The 20384-nt window shown below is 38.9% G+C and overlaps 2 protein-coding genes and 1 long non-coding RNA gene across 4 annotated transcripts; 1 reads left to right on the plus strand and 2 right to left on the minus strand.

Moving 5' to 3' along the window:
• Nucleotides 1–3442: 3442 nt before the first annotated feature.
• chst2b (carbohydrate (N-acetylglucosamine-6-O) sulfotransferase 2b) lies at nucleotides 3443–6494 on the minus strand. The gene has a single exon (XM_046848211.1). It carries the CDS (start codon nucleotides 5869–5871, stop codon nucleotides 4477–4479), a length of 1395 nt encoding a protein of 464 aa, XP_046704167.1. The 5' UTR covers nucleotides 5872–6494; the 3' UTR covers nucleotides 3443–4476.
• Nucleotides 6495–8681: 2187 nt separating this feature from the next.
• Nucleotides 8682–11348, minus strand: LOC124385097. 2 transcript variants are annotated; one of them, XR_006925683.1, is made up of 3 exons: nucleotides 11152–11348; nucleotides 9555–9661; nucleotides 8682–8960 (listed from the first exon to the last, which is right to left on the minus strand). It is a non-coding gene; the product is annotated as an uncharacterized LOC124385097 (long non-coding RNA). The 2 variants fall into 2 exon arrangements; XR_006925684.1 differs by having other exon boundaries at nucleotides 9555–9665.
• A 4324-nt stretch (nucleotides 11349–15672) lies between these two features.
• Nucleotides 15673–16407, plus strand: LOC124383817 (peroxisomal and mitochondrial division factor 1-like). The gene has a single exon (XM_046846142.1). The coding sequence runs from the start codon at nucleotides 15673–15675 to the stop codon at nucleotides 16405–16407; it is 735 nt and encodes a 244-aa protein (XP_046702098.1).
• Nucleotides 16408–20384: the final 3977 nt, after the last annotated feature.

Below are 20384 nucleotides of genomic sequence, written 5' to 3' on the forward strand. Positions count from 1 at the left end.
TTTTCCACTTGTATGATTGTTTGGTTTTATTGAGTTTTTCCCATGTGGTGTGTCTGTGCAATTTCAGGGCAAAATGCAAAATGTGATCTTATAAAATGCATATGATTTTTACTTATGTGACTGCTTATGATAAATTATATATTGTATGTACACTGCTACAATACACAATTTTTTCTGATAGTTTTAACCTAATTTGTTGATTTCTTTCCCCAATTATTTCTACATAATGAATAATAAATATGTAATAAATATGTACATTTTTAATTCCTTTAGCACTTGATTCATTTATTGCCATGTGATTTTCAAGCAAGATTGATTTCTATAATATATATACTGTATATATTTTTTGTGGTTTTTTTTTTTTTTTGCAGGGTCAGCCATGATACAGGAGAAGAGAGGGTTAATTAGTTTGCTCAAGGCCTAAAAGTGGCAGCACTGGAGCTTAAACCCCTGACCTTCTGACCAGTAACCCACCACCTGAACCAGTGAACCTAATGTAATATTTCTTACCTTTTTACTGCTGCATCTGAGATTTTTTTAAAGATTAATTTAATTTCAATACAGAAAATTCAGTCAGCACTTCTACCGTCACCATATGTTAGTTTTCCCTTATAAACTTGGAACTGAGTGTATTCTCCTTCATTCGCAGCTTATTAATGGATCCCGTTACCCTACTGTATGACGCATATGTACAATGGCTCAAATCACTTTACGACATATGACTGAGAAAGACATCCTGAAAACGAGTGTCCCAAAAACAGCAACACTGCGCCTGATGGATCATCTCTCTATTACCCTGAAGCATGGAACAATCTCAGCGTGGTTTAAATCTGCTTTATGACTTGTCTTCTCCTCATAACCCTTAAAGGCCGAAGTGTTTTACAGCAGCGTCATGCTTCAAGACACTTCAAAGCACCGAGAACTTCCCCGAGGCGCCTGGTGATTACAGCACACCGTCCTTCTTACTCCTGCTACAAACATCACCTGCACACCTTTTAGACTCTTCATTTCAGAAAGAACATGGACCCTTGTGTTTTTCCTCAAGTGATCCCTGCTGTTTCCTGCAGCTGCTATCTGCAGCAATGTGCACATGTCCGGGTGTGCATTTTATATCCTTCAAGAAAATATCCACAAGCGTTAATGAGCTTGATATGATCTTATGCCTTACACGATCAAAGCCAAGATACAGTTCTGCTCAACATCATTAATATCTTTCTGCTTCATTTTCATCACCTTTTGTTCACTCGTCCTTTCCTGAGCGCACGGCCATCTTCAGAAGCAACCTACAACATGTGATCAATATTACATTCCAGACTCTTATTGACGCTACAAGCTCTGCAAGCTGTATAAGCTCCAGCTACAAGTTAGAGCATGCTGTTAATCTGGTATAGACAGGTTTAATGAAGCTAAACATGCATTTCATTTTATCACTTGTGCCAATAGTGACGATATAGTCAAACCGAAACAAATATCATAATAAAAAACTATTCATGTGTTATTTAGTTACTATGTGATTGTTTTATACCCCTTCCCTCCAACATTAACCTTTCAGTTTAATCACAATAGCACCAGGCATGTTTCTGACAGCTGTGAACATTTGCAAGAAGGCCAGCCAAAGACAACTCTGTCTCTCAGCAAGTGCATGTTTTCCCCATTCCTCATGGAAAACAACATATGGTGATAACTCGATCACTTCTCAGTAACGACTTTCCATTTTTGCTTAATAACTGACTCTCGGAAGAAATGCTTTCGGTCTCCTCTGATTCAAAAGGGGAAACAAAAAACAAAAAACACTTTATGTATTTTTAACCACACATACATATATACTGTGTGTGTGTGTGTGTGTGTGTGTGTGTGTGTGTGTGTGTGTGTGTGTGTATATATATATGGTCCCCAAGTTACGATGGCTCAATTTACGTTTTTTCCGATCATATGATGACTATATCGATATGAAGAAACTGTGTATCAAATATTATATAATACGTGTATTATATAGAAAAAATAGTAAATCGAGCCATCGTAACTTGGGAAATCATATATATATATATATATATATATATATATATATATATATATATATGTGTGTGTGTGTGTGTGTGTGTGTGTGTGTGTGTGTATTTTAATTAAAAATGTACCTTATTATTAATTTTATAATGCAAAACAGGAATGCCTCTTACCTCGCACACTTCTGCATCAGACCAATCAGACAGTCTAGTGACATTCCTGGGCATGTGGTATCTTAAAGGTGCCACAGACAGGAGTAAATAAACTTGAATGAAACTTTCTGGTGTGTTGAGTCACACACTTGAATCATTTTACTCATCATTAGAGTATCATTTAGAAATATTCTATTCTATTTTCCACACAACCCACTTGTGTATTTGTATTTGGTTTATATGTGAGTGCCAGGCTGCACTCCTGAACCGGATAGAAAAACATATATCATCTTTCATCATGTTTTTAAACCAGAGTCTGGAAATAATGTTCAATATGTTAAGAGTGAGAATCTTAAAACAGTTTCTGGATTTTGACTGGTCAGAAGGTGTTCTACAAGCATTGCTATATTAAAATCTTATTCACCATCTACTGATAAACAGATTTGGGTTAAAAAACATTGTTGCATGTAATAATTCCTGATGCTTCGTTCTGAAGTTGAACTTCTATGGTAGGATTTTACAGTGTCAGCGTTTTTATGACATTCAAATACAAGATTTTCGGAAACAGGAAATACTTTTTGCGACGGAGTTTACATTTCATGGATAACTACGGTACGGCTGCTGTGACATAAGATAATTCAACTGTTTTAGAACCATTCCACAATAAAACAAAATATGTAACTATAAATGGACAAAAGAGACATGCTGGTGTTTTTCTCAAGTATAATAAAGTGTTTTCTACTTATATTACAGTAACTTGCCAATAACTACGGCAAGTTACTGTAAAATATAAGTAGAAAACACTTTATGACAAGTTTGGTTCAATTACTGAAAGCTCTCTTGAATATTCGGTTAATGTAACAGCACGTCTTTCCCAATCCTGAACGACTGCCAAGTCAAATTCCTTAAATACATAAATCTTATTTGGTGACAAATACTCCAGGAATCTCTATTCTGTCTTCATGAGTAAATTCTGCTTAGTTTGAGTATAGCATTTTTTTATTAATATCTTACATTTAAATGGTATGAACACAATGATTTTATGGTCAGATCATGACCACGTGGTCAGCATCTGCATTTGAGTTTTGAGTCTTTGAGTCTAGCACAGACCTACACTGAATATATATATATATATATATATATATATATATATATATATATATATATATATATATATATATATATATATATATATATAAGCTTGTTACTTATTTTACCCATTACCTCGCATCCCTGCAGCGATTTAACACCTCTGTCATCCAAATATAGGCCATGCATACAAGACATTCTTTAGTGCTCTAAAACAAGCCTGGCTATTTATTTCTGATATCTCAGAAGGCACACAGTCACATTCTTCACATGATGCACAAAACCGTTAAAACCGAAAACTGAAAAACAACAACGAAAAGAAAAAAAAGAAGAAAAGAAAGAGAGTCTGTGCTCATTGCCAAACCACTACTTAGGATTACATGAGTCTGTGATGAAATATGTTTAAAAAAAACCTTCACTAAATGGGCTTCCAAGAAAAGGAGAATTGAAAGCTAATAAATTAGTGGGAAAGAGAACAGAGTTTGTTATTTTATATAAGATGCTATCTACTCTAAAACTCACAGTTCAAGTGTTGAAAATACTGAATAGTTTGAATGATAACTTACAATCACTTTTTTTTTGTTCTTATAATCGTGAACATTAACTCCTAGAGAAATACTACTTCCATGAAGCACTAATGAAGCAGCATGAAAACAACAGGAAGTTTGGACTAGCCCAGCCAGTTCCTGATATGGATACGCAGGCCAAAAGAGCAGAAACGAGAGAGAAAGAAAGCATTACAGAGCACTTTAATGATTGTCTCTGAGAGCATCCTGCACTAACTAAACAGCATTACCTGCTTTAAAGAAAGAGAAATTTCGACCGGGTTGTTCTTTTTTTTTTTTTTTTGTAAGCAAACAAACTTAAACGAATCTGATGAGTCTCCAAAAAAAACAAAAAAAAACACCAACACCAACCCTAAAGCATTGTCGACGCAAGACACGTGATTCGCATAACATCAAGGCTCATCTCATATTCAAGTCATGGTGCAGTTTACATGGTACACATACGTCATCAATCCACTTAGAAAAGCCATGGCAGCTTAAAATTTTAACAACTAAAAAAATAATAATAATAAAAACAAAACAAAAAATGAAAACAGTACATTCCTATGAGGCATGTCAAACTCCCCAATGAAACACTGGAATAAAATAAAGCTCCACATTTACCAAACTACAACTGAAAATCATTCATTTTTTTTGTAGGACTTTGGTGAGAAGTTTGGTGAGCATCACAGTTTGGATGCAGTCAGTAAGGATTTGCTCAAGTCTTTAGCCTCTGCGGCTGTTCTTACGCGCTCGTAGCCCAGAACAGCCATGGACTGGTGGCAGTAATCCTCCACTTGTTTGATCTGCTGAATGCTTAGGAGAGTCCTCCAAGCGCTCGCCGCCAGCGTGGCATTCCTGGATGATACGATGAACGGCTTGGAGGACGAGTTAGTTCCATTAGTCATGTTGAGTGCAAAAGACTCCACGTCATGATTAGCGCTGAGGTTAGCGAAACGGTAAACTTGGCGTAAGACCTTCACCGGATTTTCCACCAGGTCCTCGTATCGCACGGCCATGTACTTCCCCTTGAGCCAGCTGGGAGGATTCAATGCCGTCCTCAAGGTCCTGTGGGTCCTATCACATATCACCTCCATGGCTCCTATAGAGTGGTAGTCGGCTCCGTCCTTTTTGTTGGATTTATGAGCAGCGTCAGCGAGTGGCAGCCGGCGGAGTTTGGGATCCCGGCTCCTGACCACCTGCAGGTTCTCTCGGATGAGCCCGTGTCTGGATTTGATCCTGGAGTTGGCCACGGCCCGCGGGTCCCTCACCAAGTGAATGACTTTTAGCTCCAGAGAGGGGTCTTCCATCAGAGGAGCCAGAAGGTTGACATCCAGAATGCGCACCCCTTTAATGACAATGGTGTTGTACTTCAGACACTCGTCCTCCAGCAGACGCAGGCTCTGCGGCGGACATTTCTTACAAACCTTGTCATCCACCATGCCCACCAAGTCCTTCCTGTAAGCGGAGCACAACGGGTATGAGCAGATCACTTTGTTGAGCGTGGCACCGAACAGGCCGAGCGAGGTAATGTTTTTGCCCCCAGGGCTGTTGTACAGCTGGAACACCGAGAGGTCGCAGCGATACAGCGAGCTTAGCATGTCCCTCGCCGCACCCTGCAGAGACACGGCATCACCCGGGTACAGCTTCTGCCAGATGTGCCACATGGGTTCATACAGGAAGAACACGTCAGGGTTCTGGTTGAAAAGCTCACCGAAAAAGCTGGAGCCCGAGCGCCACGTGGTTAAAACGTAAACAAGTTGCCTTTTCTTAACCAGAGCGGGTCTGTAAAGGTAGCGGATGTCGGAGCGCCCCTGGTACGTGGTGCTCCTCACCTGGTGGCTGCACTGCTGAGGCTCTTTGCTCCATCTGTAGTTGGCCAAATTCAGCATGGTCAGAACCAGCAGGAGGAAATAGGCCACGAATAAAATAATCCGTTTTCTCCTCAGCACCTTCATCACGATGCCAGGCTGGTCGATAATTTTCACAGGGTTTTGATAGGTTCTGAGTTTCCTTCCATAGTCAGTGTCGGTCTCTCGAGGTCCTCCAGGTTTGATCTGCTGATACTGTTTGCCTCTCATCTGGAGTGGATGAAGAATGAGAGTGGCTTCGCACCACTCTGTCCACCTCGAGTCAGTGACGATGGAGAAAAGAACAGCAGCTTTACGGATGGGATTGTGGAACGATGCTGGAGCAGATCTAATGCTGGCAGTGAGAAAAGGCAGTCATGCAAAAGCTTTCAAGATCGTGATCATGATCACACTGACCATCCAAAAACCCAGTGCAGATGTAGCGCGTGCTGCACTGCGCAATTAGATTCTCCATCATCCTGTAGAAGGAAAGCTGTAAAGATCTTCCATCTTGACGCTGCACGAGAGAGAAGAACCCACGCATGCTGTCTCAGTTCATGTCACCGTTTCCGCCCCTGAACTCGTTTATAACGTTAGGGGGGGGAATGCAGCCCTACAGCGGCTATGACAAAGGATCATAACGGGACAATAGAGGAACAAGAACAGCGCCGTGCTCCATCACGGAGCCTCCTTTCTGCCCTGATACAACCTCGAGAACATATCCGCTTGCATTTTCTCTTTCTTCTGGACGATAAAAGTCAATGTCCCCCAATCCAGCGGTCGTTGTCCTCCGTCCTCCGATGCTCCGTTGTGTTTTCAAACTGTCGTGCCGAACTGATTCAGCCAGAGAGCCACGCAAACGCCCCGCCCACCTCGCGCCCCATTGGTCGATACCGAGGAGTCGTATTTTCCTTTTGAGATACTATTGGTCCATCCAGCTATCAGTCAAACGCTTTACGGCTTCTCCCACCGCTAGCAGTATTATACAGAATATATCAAACGTGATGATGTTTTAATATTTTATGATTATTTTCCTTTTAAAATGATCAGATGTTTAGGAATAATCGGTTTGCAGTGCCAGACGCTTATTTTTATTTATTTTTTTTTATCACGGGGATGTCTTGAGATTGCTGAAAAACTAAACTGATTATATTCATATCGTGATTGGTATCAAAATGTTATGCTAAAATCTTGAAATATGACTGTAAATGTATTACAAATATGATGCTTAGAGTAATTAAAATAAACAGGCAATATTCTATCTATCTATCTATCTATCTATCTATCTATCTATCTATCTATCTATCTATCTATCTATCTATCTATCTATCTGTTTATTTCTTGCAACTCATATATGAGGAAGATTAGATATAGAGAACTTGTGAAATTGAATTTATTTTTCTATCTATCTATCTATCTATCTATCTATCTATCTATCTATCTATCATCTATCTATCTATCTATCTATCTGTCTGTCTATCCGTTTACATGTCTATCTATCTATCTATCTATCTATCTATCTATCTATCTATCTATCTGTCTGACTGTCTGTCTGTCTGTCCATTTACATATCTATATATCTATCTATCTATCTATCTATCTATCTATCTATCTATCTATCTATCTGTCTGTTTACATGACTGTGTCTGTCTGTCTGTTTGCATGTCTGTCTGGTGTTTGTTGGTTTGTAAGTGCCACATGATGCAGTTGTTCAGTTCCAATTTTCATAATGTGTATTTATTTATTTACTGTATCCTACCTCATAACTAACCCTTTTATCCTGTTAAATCACAGAGTCTGTCCTTGGGAAATGCACATACTCAGGGGTCTTTTCTATCTTAATGATTATGGGATGTCAAAGGAACAAGTGAATCTTGAGGAAGCACAGACAAAGAGAATCTGTGAAACTGCATACTGACAGAAATGAGGGTCAACCCCTTTACATATACCTACACAATACATTATATAGTAAGGCATTTCATGCTGAAATGTCTTTTGTATAAAGCAAGTTAAGCAAGAGGTTACATGAATTCATGTCTCTAACAAGCAGTGCAAAGTATATTACATCATCAACATTATTTTTATTATGACATCATGCAATGATTTATATCCAGCAATATTCCTGCATTAATGTTCCTTCATTTATATGCACAATTCTGAAAATGAAACTAATATATGTATTATATATACAGTATATATATATATATATATATATATATATATATATATATATATATATATATATATATAAGAATTACCACGATTGGATATTCATGCTTAATTACAGTCTGTCACTTAGGAGGCCTTGCAAACGGAATATATTAGTGTTGTATTTCTTCTATAGTACACCAAAATCAAATTATAAAAGCTTTATCATTTAGGTGATGATTTATGTCAAGTGTGTCAGAGCAATAAAATGAGCTGAATAAATTGAGACACATTGACCTGTATAATGAGTTAACCACAGCATTCATAAATACAATTTCCCAGCACATGAAAGCATTTATATTTACACTGTGGGCTTGGATGTTGTTTTGAATAATTTTTGTACAGAGCTATAGGTTTGCATAGTTTATATATTACGACTTTTAGAGTGATTTGTGGTTAATTACAAACCAGGCTGAACAAACATCAGCTGGTAAAAACTCTTTTATTTGTACAGGGGTAGTAGTCAGGTTCTGTTATAGACTGCCATCTACTGGCGTCAATACCAAACAGTTTACACTCCCTGATACCTAAATACATTCACCAAATTAGTACAAAGTGTAAATCTAACATATTTTAAATTATGATTATTATTATTAACAGTTGTGGTGGTGGTGGTAACAGTTATAGTAGTGGTATTAGTAAATGTAAGATTAATATACAGTATTAATGTAATTAAACTGGTACTACAAGGCGTTTTCCATATATATATATTTTTATTATAACGTAAGAAGTCACATTTTATTTATTTTTTCACCAAGATTTTAGCCCAGTGCAATCTTAGTGTTTGCCAACAGGGTACTGGTGGAAATTAGATTTGATTAGATTACATTAGATTAGATTAGATTCAACTTTATTGTCATTGTGCAAGGTACATGTACAGAGCCAATGAAATGCAGTTAGCATCCAACCAGAAGTGCATAGATAGCTTATTTACAAGTGGCAATGTAATAAATAAGGGTATGAGGTATGACTGTTGGCCAAAGGAGAAGAAGGAGAGGGGGAAGACGTCTACAGAGACGGATGTGTTGAGGAAAGACATGCAGGTGGTTGATATATAGGACATGGTGGTATGGAGTTGGTTGATTTGCTGTGGCGTCCCTTAACGTGAGCAGCTGAAAGAAGAAAAAAAATGTTTTAATTTATATACATAATCTTTTTTATTTTTCATTTTTTCAATATAATGCTAAAGCATTGACTTGTTTTAGAATGCATAACTATGACTGTAACAAGTGCTTTAATTTACAAATACTCACAGGAAAAAGACATTTTATAGGAGAAAGTAGTCGTTGAGCTCTGAAAGAGCCCTTTTACTTTAATGCTAAGGAAGTAAAGAAGTTAGTTCCTGGATACAATGATGTGCATGTCATTGTGTGGGTTATCAGTCATTTGCATGTATTGAAACAACACCGTGGCACTGAATAAATGGCAGGCTATCAAAAATGAACTCGCCTCAACAACAGCAAGGAAAAACCGAGGGGGAGAAATGTTGCTTTTGATAAGTGAGAAGCTGGCTGTCGATGAGGAAATGATCCCTTTCAAGTGAGGAAACAAACTAAAGCAATACCTTCCAGCAATCCAAGTATTACAATCTATCTTAGATTGGTTTAGAGATGCGATGGCAAGCAACTGTGTTCTCCAAAGTCTCCTGCCCTGCTGTGGTGAAAGAATATAACAAAAGATTTGTGGAGTGAATCTACATAACTCACCAAAAGCCAATATACAGTGCCAGAAATGTGATGTCCAACTTTTAAAAAATGTCACATCCTCCCGGCTCTGCAACAGCTACCAGAAACTCTTCCGCCTGTGCTCCAGTCTACCTAGTAGATACAATATATTGGCGAAGGTTTGTGGACACATAGTCAATTGTATGATATGTGCTTTTTGAGCATCACATTCAACATTTAGTCACGATTTCCTCTTATGATTCCCTCTACTCTTCTGGGAAGATGTTCCACTAGATTTTGGAGTGTGCTTATGGACATTTGTGTTCATCAGCCACAAGGGTATTATAAAAGGGAGGTACTGAGACCTGGGGGTGCAGTCAGCGTTCACATTCATCCCAAAGGTGTTCAGTAGGGATGAGATCAAAGCTATAAAGCAGTCCACTCAAGATCTTCCTCTCCGAAGCATGTAAACCAGATCTTCATAGAGCTCACTTTGTGCACAGGGGAACATTTATTATACCGTTTAGAGACGAAACACATATGGCAGGAAAGGTCAAGTGTCCCAATACTTTTGCCCATACAGTGTAACTCGTGCTGTTTTCATACAGCACCTCTACGCTGGAGTCAGAAAGCAGTTTTGTAAACGTTATGTTGTATCTCAAAAAAAGTGTCAAAAAGTAGGACACGTTGTCAAGAAGCCAAAATGCTCGCTGTGCTGTTTCTCCGTGACCAAATTTGCCAAGCGTGGTAATAGACCGAAAATGAGAAAACTATTTAGAAAGCTTAGAGATCTATTTGGACGTCGCAGGTAGAAGAAAATCTGGGAGGATCCTCAAGGGCATTAGCAGTTAGAAAATGTAGCAAGAGAAATGGAGGAATGAAAGAGCTGAAATAGAGGAGAAATGCTCACCTACAGAACATCAACAAACTCCAGTCTTCCCTGGAGCATCATGAGAAACAGAAGAAGAGCACAGAGAGAGACTGAAGAGATGTGCTGCTCAGCTGGAGGCCACTGAACTTTCGAGCAAAATAAATGAGAGCATGAAAGACAGACAGCTGTATAAGATTTGGAGGAAAAGAAAAAATATATCTGGTTTCAATGCTATTTCGAATTTCTGTGTGAAACAAAAGAAGATTGTAGAGAATAAAGGAGGAAAGCCCAAGAGCAAACACAAGATGAAAACAGAGCAGCTTTAATGAAGAAAAAAGAAGCAGAGGAACTTCTTACAGCTCCAGACCCTCAGACAGCTCCAGGATACACTGAAACACCCTAAAAGAAGACTGTAGAGGACAACAGAGTGCTCGAGTTTGATTAGAGGCCAAGAGCAACTGAAGGAACGAGTTGCTTAGATGACACTTTGGCTCAAAAAATTGCAAAGCTAAAAGAAATCGTAGATTTAGTACCTGAGCACCAGAACCAGAAACAAGAGAAGGTCAAGCTGCAGGAAGAACAACACACACAAAAAATCCCTGGGGAACAAGTTCTCATGTGCTAATGGAAAAGTGAAGTGAAAATGACTGACAGACAGACAGAGAGACAGACAGACAGACAGACAGAGAGACAGACAGAGAGACAGGCGGACGGACGGACAGACAAATGGACGGGCAGACAGACAGACAGACAGACAGATAGATAGACCTGGTCCTTCATGGTTTTTGCTGCAGTCACATAACCTCCATAAAATACTCCAAAATGTAGTTTCCCTTGATGCCATATTCATATATCTTGGAAATACTCCATTGTAATGCGTGTTTCCAAACGCACACGTGCCACAGGTACACAGAAACCCCTATCACCTGTGACCGTGGTGAGGCGGAAGATGGTCACGTGATGATCGGGTGCGCGCGCAACGACGATACAAATAAATTCATATACTGTAAATTTCCGCAATATAACATCTAAACTGCTACTGTTATAAGTATTAGTGAATATCCGTACTTAATAATAATAATAATAATAATAATAATAATAATATTATTATTATTATTGTTGTTGTTGTTGTTGTTCATAATAAATATAATAATAACAATAATATTATTGTTATTGGTATTATTATTATTGTTTTTAATATTGTTGTTGTTTTTTATTATTATTGTTGTTATTATTGTTATAGTTATTATTATTATTTTATTTTATTATTATTATTATTATTATTATTATTATTATTATTATTATTATGTTGTTGTTGTTGTTGTTGTTGTTGTTGTTGTACTTTAAGTTTATTTTTTTGTCAAATTATCATTAAACGTGCAGCCAACAAATGATTATAAACTATCTGAAAATTAAATTCAATGTTAAATAATTATGTTGTGTTAATTATCTTTTTTTTTAACAAACTTTACACCGTCTCTCTCAGCGAAATGCGCATGCGCAGGATTGAGTGAGGAGGAGGAGGAGGAGGAGGAGGAGGAGGATGGGGAATACCTGAGAGTGAGGGAGAGGGCGGGGCAAAACAGTGCGACGTCACAAAACATTGACATAAAGGTGCAAGATCTCGCTGGTAGCTTATTTGTGATGAGAGAGTTAAGATGCCGGGAATGGAGTATTTTAAAAGGCTTAGAGAAAATATATTTAAGCCATTGAGCCAGGCTCAATCTAAACAGGATCCTCGACTAAAAAAAATGCAGGACAACTTGGAGAGTGTAGCAATTGTAGTTGAGAACTTGAAAATGTTAATAAAGATAAAGAGTGCAGAGGAGAGGGAAAGTCTGGGAAATAAGCTGAAAGAGCTGCAGGCCACTTTGGATTTGGAGCAAAAGCACCAAGTGCAGGACCTAAAGGAGAGAGATGCCAGACTTCAGCACAACTTCTCTGAGCTCAAATCGAATAAACGCTGTAATGAAGGAAAGACCGCACAGCTGGAGAGAGAGCGCTTTACGACAGAAAGAACCCGACTGGAGAAAAAAATCAGAGTGCTGGAGGGCAATTTGGCTTCTAAACAAAAAAAATGGGAGCAGGAAAAAAAAAAGTGCAAGCTGGAAATGGAGCAGAAGATCACCAAACACCTTCAGAAAATCACAGAGCTGGAGTCTTCTCTGAAACTCCAGGAGGTACGAGAGAAGAAACTACAGCGCGAGAGAGCGTGCTGGATGAAAGAACGAGAGCGACTGCAGGAACATGTTGCCCAGGTGGATGAAACTTTAACTTTTGAGCAAAATATATTGAAGCAGGAAAAAGAGAAGCTCAAGCTGGAGATGCAGGAGAAGAATGCTGAGATCCAGCAAAGCCTCTCTAAGATAGGCTCTATTTTAAAAATCTGTAAGGAAAAACAAGAGATTGCAGACGAGGCAACGGAAAAAAAGAAGAAAGCCCAAGACCGCCTGGAGAGAACTGGACAACTGGTGGCCAGTTTGGTTTCACTACTAGAACAAAAGGAGCAGGAACAAGAAAAGACCAAGCAGGACATGAAGGAGAGGAACATCTTACAGCTCCAGACGATCAACAAACTCCAGGATTCCCTGAAACACTCTGAAGAAGAGAAGAAAATTGCAGAACACGAGAGAAATAACTTGATGAGATATCGAAAGCAACTGGAGAAACGTCTTGCTCAGGTGGAGGCCACTTTGAATTCCAAACATGAAAACCAGAAGCAAGAAGAGGGGAAGAATAATGAGAAGGTCACTAATAGAAACAGAACCGTATTGCAGATCAAGTTCCAGGATTCGCTGAAAATCTGTGACGACAATATGAAGATAATAGAGGAGGAAAGAGAGAGGAGCCGGAGAGTCCAAGAGCGTCTGAAGAAAACTATGCAGCTAATGGACAGTTTGGCTTCAGTGCTAGGAAATGGGGAAAAAAGAGAAGACGACACTGGACATGGATTTAAGGAATGTCATGCAGCTCCAGACCATCTCCAAGCTCCAGGCGTTTTGAACATTCTTGAGGAACAGAAGGAGGCACAATAGAAGAGCAAGACATCTGCAAAAGCTTTGGGCAGCCAGTACTTTTTTTATTATTATTAGACTTAAGAATAAACTGTGTGTTTTGTTTCTGTATTAGTGTTTAAATCCTGAGATCAGTGTTTCTCATTATATTTCACTAGACCAATAATATTCACACTGATAGAAATATTCACAGATTATTTACACAATTTAGCATCTGAATATCACTCTGGTGATAAAACACAATATAAAACGCTGTTTCACACTCCGGAGCAGCAGGTGGCGCTGATGCACATATTCAGTCTGGTGCCAGCCGCCGTTAAGAAACAAGAAGAAGAAGAAAATGAAAACAAAAATGATCACTCACTTGTTACACAAAATAACGTTTTTTTATATATATATATATATAGAGAGAGAGAGAGAGAGAGAGAGAGAGAGAATAAACATGACGCCAAAAACTAGTCAATATTCTACAATATTCAACCCAATCGTACGTTTGCTTTTATCATCATTATTATTGTAGCATGGAAACTGCGTCATTATGGTTATTTTATATTTCACATTTTAATTAAAATTAATGAAGACACTAAAGAACAGAATAGAAATTGATTATAAAAATACAGTGATCATTTAGTAAATGCACAGATAAACAATATGCTAATTGTGTGTTAATTTTAACATTATGCCAAGTCGCCCCAAATAAAACACTACATGTGAAACGGCTTTGGTGTGTTAGTGTCAGTGCACTATGCTACAAGCTATTGTAAACAAGCTAACGTTCACTAGATAAGTGATATTTTAATCGCTAATAGAGCAGATTCATGGAAAATTACATCGCTAATCAGCATTTCTGCCGCAACTAATTTATGAATGAGTCTGCATCAACTATATTAAAGATAATCGCTTTATTTAAAGTGAATACAATCCCCTAGTTAATGTTGTTGAATATTAATTGGGCCGCAGACACACACCTGACTCGTGTGTGTAGAGCAGGTGAGATGAACACACACCTGACTCGAGTGTGTAGAGCAGGTGAGATGAACACACACCTGACTCGTGTGTGTGTAGAGCAGGTGAGATGAACACACACCTGACTCGTGTGTGTAGAGCAGGTGAGATGAACACACACCTGACTCGTGTGTGTAGAGCAGGTGAGATGAACACACACCTGACTCGTGTGTAGAGCAGGTGAGATGAACACACACCTGACTCGAGTGTGTAGAGCAGGTGAGATGAACACACACCTGACTCGTGTGTGTAGAGCAGGTGAGATGAACACACACCTGACTCGTGTGTGTAGAGCAGGTGAGATGAACACACACCTGACTCGTGTGTGTAGAGCAGGTGAGATGAACACACACCTGACTCGAGTGTGTAGAGCAGGTGAGATGAACACACACCTGACCTGTGTGTAGAGCAGGTGAGATGAACACACACCTGACTCGTGTGTGTAGAGCAGGTGAGATGAACACACACCTGACTGGTGTGTAGAGCAGGTGAGATGAACACACCTGACTCGTGTGTGTAGAGCAGGTGAGATGAACACACACCTGACCTGTGTGTGTAGAGCAGGTGAGATGAACACACACCTGACCTGTGTGTGTAGAGCAGGAGATGAACACACACCTGACTCGTGTGTAGAGCAGGTGAGATGAACACACACCTGACTCGTGTGTGTAGAGCAGGTGAGATGAACACACACCTGACTCGTGGGGGCTCAACTGTTTCTAAATGCATTTTTGGGGGGTTTTTCTACTTACACAATTATTTAGGTATACACACACATATTTTTCACAATAGAGAGTGCGATATTTTTTTATATTTTTTTGGGGGGGGGGACGTAAATTTTTTTTGGCTCGGGATTTACGCTCATGCGTGCTGCAAAAAGTCTAACAATCAAAACAAACGTTATTAGTATTTATCTATTTTATAGCTGTAGCTAATTAGCTGCTATTTATGATCTTTATTACACTTACAATCAATAGTCGTGGTGTGTGTTGTGTCTACTTTCATTTTTATAACACGGATAAATCAGTATCAGAGTATTACAGCAAATATTTAAATCCCCCCCAAAAAGGAAAATGAAATTTTTCTGTATTAAATAAATACATAAATAAAAGCATTAATTGTGCATTAAAACATGTAAGTTATACACACACAAAAAACGTGTGGGTGACGTCACAGACATTATTTATATATATATATATTTATATAAGACGTCGCTTTCAGTCCATTCACGAATTTGTCGCGAAGGTGAAGAGCTGCATTGCGACAGACGATGGCGCTATTCAAAAGGCATAGCGTGGAATCGAAATCTGAAGAGGGGGAGAAACGTGTGGAGGAGCTGGAGAACGCGGTGGAGAAAGTAATGCACGAAATGGCGTATTATAAGAAGAAGTTGGAAAAGCTGGAAGCGACCAATAATGCACATCTCCAGAACATCAGCAAGCTCCAGTCTTCCCTGCAGCAAAATAACAAGCACATAGAGACCGTGGAGCATGAACAAAAGACCTGGAAGAGAGAACGAGAGAGGCTGGAGAACCGCATTGCTCAGCTGGAGGACAGTTTGTGTTTTCAGATGATTAAATGGGAGCAGGAAAGAGAGAAGGTCATACAGGATATGACGGAGAAAATATATGCGCACCAGAGGGAACCAAACGGTTTTAAGTCTTCTTTAAACTACTTTAAGGATCTTGAGGTGATTGTCGAGGAGGCGAGAGATAAAACGATCCAAAGTGAAAAACGCCTTCAGAAGACCGAGAAGAAAGTGGCTGAGTTGACTTCAATACTAAAACAGCAGGAGCTGGAGACACAGAACATGAAACATAAATTGGAGGAAAGAAACTTCTCACGGCTCCAAATCATCAGACAGCTGAAGGATAACCTGAAACACATCGAGGAGGAGATGATGGTTGCTGAGAACAGAAGAAATGAAGTGATGAGAGACAGAGACAAACTGGACAAACGTCTTTTAAATCTGGAGGCCACTTTGGCTGAGAAAACACTGAATTAGCCAGAAGAAGATACTAATCAGGCGGAGTTACAGTTTGGATTCAATAAAAAAAATATCATAAATTGCTTTTTATTTTTTTTTTTTTTATCAAAACAATTAATAAACATCTTAAAAATAAATTGTTTGTGCACTAAAAAAAAAAGGTTTTCAAAGCGGTACCTCGTTATCAAATCAGTTTACTATTATTTCTTATATTTTCTTATTCAAAACCATGTTAAATATTAATCTTTTTCATTAAGAGCTCAACTAAGTAATATTTTGCTTTTGACGGATGTACAATTACAAGGTTGCGCTCAGGCCCGCGCATGCGCATTAAACACAAAGTTCCCACGACCAGCCACCAGTCACTGGTGTGTTTTTTTTACGGTTTTAAAGGTTAGTAAAAAGAAATACGTCCGAATTAAGTTGATAATGAATATAAGTGCCTAATGTTTCAACGTTGTCTGTTAATGTAGACGTTTTGTATTGGGCCCCTGATTGTTGGTCCCTGTAAAAATAGTATTACAAACCACTCTGTGTATTGTAAATAATGGACACAATTTTAGAATAATTATGAAAGTAGTAAAACAATATAAACGGGAATAAAGCGTGTTAAGATTAGAAACATTGAGTAAAGGCAAAATCACTCCAAACATCAGTGCATTTTTAATCATGTCCACATTTAAACACTCATAAAACATTTTTCTTTATAGGTTTGCTGATTATTTTAAATAATTCTTATTTAGAGTGTCCCTGTCTCCGTCTGTCTCCGTCTGTCTCTGTCTTCAGAGTGTTTAAATGTGGAACATGATTGAAAATGCACTTATGTTTGGAATGAATTTGCCTTCACTTTTCTTCAATGTATATACAATGTGTATATATATTACAATTACAATGTATGTATATATATATATATATATATATATATATATATATATATATATATATATATATATACACACACACTACGTATATTTCCCAGGTGAATGCAGAGTTCCTGAGAGTAACCACAACACAACACCCCTTGAAGCAAGATTGATGCAGAGACTCGATGAGAAATGCAGTAAACTGATGCAGGTTGTCATAAAGAAGGGTGGAGCCATTCGAGAGAATACAAAGCAGCTTGTAGAAAGTGTAGTGAAAAGTGAAAAATGTAGAAAAGGTATGGATACATTTCCAAACATTCATTTTTCCAGGTTCCAAAGAATTTGACAACAGCCAGTGTTAATCATCCCTTCAGCAGACTGAGGAAGAGTAATAAATAAGTACACCCATAAAGTAATATATTCAAACATTGTAGAATGCTGACTAGCTTCTGGTGTCAAAACTTTATTCCAAAACAATGACATGATGACTGTTTGTGTTTGTGTACCTGCGTGCACCTGCGTGATCTTCAGATCTTTTAAGAAAGAATAAAAAGTATTAAGCTCGAAGATGATGGAAAACACAGGTTCTGATGGAGGAGAAACTGAGGAGGAACCATGAACACAGTCTGTAACTCATCTGAATTCTGGGTAATTGTGTAAATAATCTTTGAATATTTCTTCCTTTTCTGCCAGTGGTTTGGGACGGCTGAGGATGTCTCCTTTCCCTTCACACCTCCTGATAGGCTGTAGAGTCTACAAAATGCATTTTTAGACACTGCTCCTGAACCACAAACATAGAGGTATATTTTCTCCACAGAATTTTATCTGTGTCAATTTTACCCAAACAAGTTTTTCTGAGTCTCATCAGACCGCAGGTCATGGTTCCAGTAGTTCATGCTCTTGGACAGGTTGTTTTCTGAAAACTGTTTGTGGGCTTTCTTGTGAGAAGATTCAGAAGACACTTTCTTCTGTGAGGACGGCCTGCAAATTGACTTGCTGCAGTGTACGGCATCTGGTCTGAACACTGACAAGGGGACGTGTCGCTTCTTCAACCTCTAAAGCAATGCTGCAGCACCTCTGTTTTTTAAGCAGCTTCTGCACCTGATGCACAGCATGAAGACTCAACTTCTTTGATTAACCCTTTTGAGGTCTGTTCTGAGTTGAACCTGTCCTGGAAATCCTCTGTATGACCCTGAACACTGTACTGTAACTCAGTTTCAGGATTTTACTGATCTTCTTACAGCCTCGGCATCTTTGTGGAGAGAAATATTTCTAATTCTCAAAGTCTTTATCATGAGGTCCATGTTGAACATCCAGTGGTCAGTTTGAGAGAATTTTACGCAAAGCACTAAATTTGAACTGCTTTTATACAAGATACATATATTTGTATGGTCCTGACAAGAAGACAAAAACATGAACATGATGAATAGGAATAGGAATTTTTCTTGCTTTTTTTTGCTCAGAAGCCAAATTTCCCTCCAGCTTTTTGATGTTTTTTTTCAGGTTCTCCAGTTTATCCTTTAGCATTCTTTCTCCAGCTGTGTGGTCTTCTTTTCTTCTATATGACGTTTTCAGATTCTTGTGACGTTCTGCTGAAGTCTGGCATACCTCTCTTCAAGGTCTTTTCATTCAGAATCCCAAGTGGCCTTCAACGCGCTTTTTTCCCCCAGTGTTTCCTTCTCTCGTGTTCACTCTTTCCTTGCCATCCTTATAAATGCTGCAATTTCCCTTGCTACGCTCTCTAAGTGGTCTTGCATCTTCTCCATTTGAGGATACTTCTGTGACTTCTTCTGTCTCCTGCGTCTCTTGCATCGAAATAAAGCAGCCTTACCATCCTTTTGCAAAAACGAGGTGACTTCACAAATGTGCAAACTCCGACGTGGTCTGGTTTCATATCGCTCCGATGTGTCACTCTAGGGTTTTACGCTTTGTGATGTCACTCAGTCCCTCATTTACTATGCGGAGGCGCATATTATAGAGGGAAAAATCCCAGAGAGCTTTCTGGCTTCTTGACTGCTTCTCCTACTTTCCTCATGTTTCCCGAGAGAAGATGCGATATCACACTCATGAATCAGACATGAGGGGTGGGAACAGAGGCCTCAGGGCGTCAGGTGAGTACCGGGGGCTCGGGGACAGATAGAGCCGGAGTAGAGAGCGAGCAGCGCGGTGTGAGTGACTGGGACACCGCGGGGGGTCTCGGGGGGAAACAGTGACAGGACTGTAGACAAACTGAGCTGGAACATCTCCAATCCTAAATCCCAAGGAGTTCAGCTGCTAAGCTCCAATTGTGTAAAGTGATTAATTCATTTTGTTCCTGCACTGTTAGTGCTGGAATGGAGGAGGGTCCCGGACAAAACCATTACTCCAAAATCCCAAATGAATCCTGTTTTTTTTATTTTAACTAGGATACTATATGCCAGGGGTGTCAAACTCAAATTCACAGTGGGCCAAAATTAAAAACTGGGACGAAGTCATGGGCCAAACTCAATATTTATTGAAAAATTTGACTGCAATTGTGCATGTTTTCCGTCTCTCCAGATGTGTAATGTTAAACCTTTTCATATGGAAACAAACTTTAGTTTTGCATAAACATTAAATCTGGAACAACCAAAGTTTATTATTATAAACACATGAGAAATAAAATTTGAAATAAAACACATCAGTACTATTCGTTTCTTATTCTCTCTCTCTCTCTCTCTCTCTCTCTCTCTCTCTCTCTCTCGACTTTCAAATTCCTTTATAATGTAAATCTTTTTTCACAGGGCAACAACAAAACAACCAAAAATAATAATAATTTCCTTTAATTAAAAAAGCAATCATTCAACCATTAACAGTTCATGCCTTGGAGTAGAAAAAGTGCATAAAGACAACATTCATTCAAGCTCAGTTTCTACACTCTGATTTACTCTGATTGGTTGAAGCAGATACATGCATCATGTCTGGGTTTAGTCTCTGAGCTGAGCATCATGTCTGGGTTTAGGCTCTGAGCTGAGCATCATGTCTGGGTTTAGGCTCTGAGCTGAGCATCATGTCTGGGTTTAGGCTCTGAGCTGAGCATCATGTCTGGGTTTAGGCTCTGAGCTGAGCATCATGTCTGGGTTTAGGCTCTGAGCTGAGCATCATGTCTGGGTT

This window comes from Silurus meridionalis, chromosome 4, assembly GCF_014805685.1.
Source record: "Silurus meridionalis isolate SWU-2019-XX chromosome 4, ASM1480568v1, whole genome shotgun sequence".
Classification (NCBI taxonomy): Eukaryota; Metazoa; Chordata; class Actinopteri; order Siluriformes; family Siluridae; genus Silurus; species Silurus meridionalis.

What these genes read in the sequence shown, in the direction of transcription:
- chst2b (XM_046848211.1), bottom strand. Translation starts at nt 5,871, where the DNA reads ATGAGAGGCAAACAGTATCAGCAGATCAAACCTGGAGGACCTCGAGAG.
- LOC124383817 (XM_046846142.1), top strand. Translation starts at nt 15,673, where the DNA reads ATGGCGCTATTCAAAAGGCATAGCGTGGAATCGAAATCTGAAGAGGGG.